General features: G+C 60.0%; 2 protein-coding genes across 2 annotated transcripts; both read right to left on the bottom strand.

Moving 5' to 3' along the window:
- Window positions 1-321: 321 nt before the first annotated feature.
- Window positions 322-1,749, bottom strand: DQ04_03001010 (hypothetical protein; the record flags this gene model as incomplete). Its single annotated transcript, XM_009312412.1, has 1 exon — window positions 322-1,749. The coding sequence occupies one exon, from the start codon at window positions 1,747-1,749 to the stop codon at window positions 322-324; it is 1,428 nt and encodes a 475-aa protein (XP_009310687.1).
- Window positions 1,750-2,598: 849 nt separating this feature from the next.
- Window positions 2,599-3,426, bottom strand: DQ04_03001000 (hypothetical protein; the record flags this gene model as incomplete). Its single annotated transcript, XM_009312411.1, has 1 exon — window positions 2,599-3,426. The coding sequence occupies one exon, from the start codon at window positions 3,424-3,426 to the stop codon at window positions 2,599-2,601; it is 828 nt and encodes a 275-aa protein (XP_009310686.1).
- Window positions 3,427-3,790: the final 364 nt, after the last annotated feature.

Raw genomic sequence — 3,790 nt, 5'->3', positions numbered from 1 at the left:
TTTCTTTCTTTCTTTCTTTCTTTTTGGTTTGTTCTCACTTGTTAAAAAGAAAAAACCCCAACTTTCTCATGTGTGACACGCGCAGTCGGTGACGCGGATGCGAATGGCCTCCTCTGCGCCTTTCATTCGTCGCCTCCCCCGCCCTCTCTCCGTGCGCCTGTGTGAATACGGCTGATAAAGCCAGTCTCTCCTCTTTCCTTCAGGATTCGGCAGATCCCACCGCTACCTGCTCTCGTCTTCCCGGGTGGGGGGCCGCACCCGCACGCACACGCGGCTCCCTCACACCCGCCCTTCCCCACTCCTACGTTCGCTCCCGCTCCACTACAACGAGGCCTCGTCGGGCAGCACACCCTCACGGAATGCCTCCTTCAGACGCTGCGCTAACTCCGGCGCGAGGTCGTTGCCGTAGTGCGAGAGCAGCGCCTGCAGCTGTCGTCCCTCCTCCGCGGTGATGGGCCGCACGCGTTTGCCGGTCTTCGGGTCCACAAGGTCGTCCTTCTGCTCCATCACGACTGCCAGCATGTCGTTCGCCTGCGCAAAGATGGTCTGTAGAGACTTCTTGGGCACATATATCTTGAGCGTGACGACCACGTCGAGGATGCTGAGGATGACGGGCAGTGCGGGGTACTCCACCTCATCGAGTCGGCAGCCCACCTGCTCGCCCATCGCGCGGAGCTTCTGCCGCGTTGGTTCCGCGTTCATGGCGTTGCGGCCGCCGTCGCTCACCTTGGCATAGCACGTCCGGATGCTAATCATTGCCGCGTTCGCCATGTGGTGCGTAAGCTGATCAGCGGTGCAAATGCGCTCCACGAGACGCTCGCACACCTCGAGCCGCATCAGGCGCCACTTGCGCAGCACGTGCGACAGGGTCGCGCACTCGTGAGGCGTGAAGTCCCCAACGTGATTCGTCGCGCGCACCGCCAGCGGCTCCAGGCTGAACGGCGTGAGGTCGTGCACGGTGTAGCACTGCAGAATGCCCAGCAGCGACGGCAGGTCGAAGTCGTTCGCCAGCACGCCGACGCGGCGCGATAGGGCGAGCAGGATTTTGCGGCGGACGTCCAGCGTCTCCTTCGCACACCCGCGGCGCGTCTTAAAGAGCCGCGTGGAGAAGGCCTTAATGGATGACATGTCGATGTTTTCGTAGTTGCTGTACTTCAGCATCGCCTTCTCCATGCGGTTCCACAGGTGGCGATTGTAGAAGTTTGACGACACAACGTGGGTGGAAATGTACAGAACATCATCTGCTGACAGAACGCCATCGTTGTCGCGTCTCAGCACCTCCACCGTGAGCATGCGCATGGCGGCAGTGTACATGGGCTCCTCCAGCCAGTCCCGCTCCTTCAGCGAGGTTGTGTAGTAAAGCGTGCGCCGCAGCTCGTGCATACCGGCCTGCTGCAGCAGCGGCGTCTTCTGCATCTGCTGCACCAATGCCGTCATCTCCGTTGTCGCGGATGTCTTTAACTCATCAACGAACTCCTCCATGCCCTCCTGCGTGAGGATCTCCGCACTCGCCCCCAGCGCGGTCTGCGCTTTCAGCTGCAGCGCCAACTCATCTGCCTTGGCGACGCATTCCGACAGCACGTCGCAGTGCCCTGTTATTGCGGTTGTGGGGGCCACAAGTGCGCCGCCAGGCCCAGAGCCCGGTGTGTAGGTGACGGGCAGCGCTCCGTCCGCTGCTGCTGTTGCCGCTGCTGCCAGCGCCGTGTCTGGCTGCTGCTGCACACTAACGGAGGGCCCCATCGACGCCATCCACCGCCTCGCCCCGCAGAGCGCCGCGCACGTGGAAGAGGAGGAGGAGGAAGAGATGGCGGTGCCCACAAGAACGCAACGCTGGTAACAAGCATGCGTGGAACGTATGGATTGGTGGAATGAAGATGGTGCTCTGCGGCACAGCAACCGTGGAGTTCGCACCGCGGAATGCCCCGCAACCAAACGACGCTGCATCCTAAGGTATATATAATGTGCGTGTATGTATGTGGAGCGGGGCCACTGCTGCTTTACACGTGCTCAGTAGGGGGGGGGGTGTGAAATGGTAGAGCGAGAGATCGAGAAAGGAAGAGAGACGCGAGTACACACAGACCTGATGATTCGAGTGGGGCAAAGGAGGCGGACGTGTGCACGAATTCTCACCCAGCCCACGCGTATTCCTCTACGCCGCGTTGCCCAGTCAGTGTCACATGGTATAAAGTTGGACACAGCCAGCGGCATCCCCCCCCACACACACACACACTCTCTCTCTTTCCCTCTCTGTTGCGTTTTATTTTCGCGTATCCCATCCGGTTTCTTCGGGCATTGGTTGCGCTCTACGGTGGACGTGGCGGCGCATCCAACGCATGGGATGAGCAATCACCTGTGGACCGAGAGTTTGTCTCTCGTGTGGGCTCGTCTGCTTTCCACACAATTTACATAAGATGCAGCACGTGTTGGGTCGTGCTTGCGCGTCAAATAACTATAGCAGAACTACTCGTTGAATCATGCCATGGTGGCAATAGTAGTAGTAGTAGAAGTAGTAATAGTAATAAGTGAGGAATATCGCTCCAGTACGACAGAGAGGGAAAACGTTAATAGTTCCTCGATTGTGTTTTCCAATTACACCCTTCAGCAGAGTTGCTCACGAAGAAACAAGAATGCCCGGCCGGCCCGACGCCGTGAGACGGCGCCGCCGTTCTCCTCCGGACACTGTTTCTGTTTTTCTTCATGCTGCTGCTGCTGCTGCTCCTCCTCCTCTTCATTCTGCTTCAAGCCCAGCACCGCGCCAGTGACGCTAGGGGTGAACGGAGCGGCCGCAACGGAATCCCCCTTCACCACAGCTGCTGATTCTGCTTCCGCTAGCGCTGGTGATGGTGGTGTGGCTTCATGTGACGCGTCCGCCGCCGCCGAATCCACACGGTTCTTAGCAGCGCTTTCACTTGGCACCATCGTCACCCCCGCTACAGGTGGTGTCGTGCCCCCTCTAGCTGCTGATGCCTCGTTTGACGTGAGGGGTACAGAGCGGCCGTACGCCAGCGCCGTCTCAAGCCGATCAGAGGAACTCGGCAAGTTCGGTGACAGCGGTGTGGTACCCGTCCCCGCCCCCGCACCGCATTTCACGGGAACGGGTGTTGCTCCCCTTCCACTCTCCAGCTGTGTGCTCTCCTCGATCGTGACGGTGACGGTGGACAGCAGCGGTTGGTCGGTGCTCTGCCGCTGGCGGCTCTTGATGCCGAGGTGGTCGACGAGCCAGTCGTGGTACGCGTCCTCCAGCTTCCCCAGCCAGTGCGCCGCACGGAACTCGGGTGCGCTGGCGTTGCTATCTCCACCGCTGCGTTCCTCTGCCGCACGCACCACGAGGAGCTGCTGCACGAGTCGTTGGTGCAGCCCACGTGCCTCCTGATAGCTCTGCACACCCTCAAAGCAGCGCCGAAAATACATTTCAGTCAGCGACATCGGCAGCGCGTCAGCCACAGACGCCTCTTCACTATCACCCCCACTCGTGTTTTCATTCTTATTTCCATCAGGATTATCGTCAAGTGGTGCGGTGCTCACCTGGCTAGCGTTGCTGCTCTCTTCGTGGTCACATTGTGCGTTATTGAGCGACTGCACTGGTTTGGCCGACGCGGTATCAGGGGCGGGCGGCGGAAGCCCAATCACGTTGTGCGTCGAACCTACTTTATCCTCCTGCCGCGCCCCCTGACTGTGTGGGGAGGCGACGCCGCTGTTGCTGTTGCTGTTGCTTCGGCTGCGGCTGTCTTTCCCCTGCCAGAGATTGTACAGGCTCACGTACGACAAGCGACGGCCGCCGCCCGCGTGG

The sequence above is a fragment of the Trypanosoma grayi genome, assembly GCF_000691245.1.
Source record: "Trypanosoma grayi strain ANR4 Tgr_300_V1, whole genome shotgun sequence".
NCBI classification, from domain to species: Eukaryota; Euglenozoa; class Kinetoplastea; order Trypanosomatida; family Trypanosomatidae; genus Trypanosoma; species Trypanosoma grayi.
This window is presented reverse-complemented; position numbering and strand designations above follow the sequence as displayed.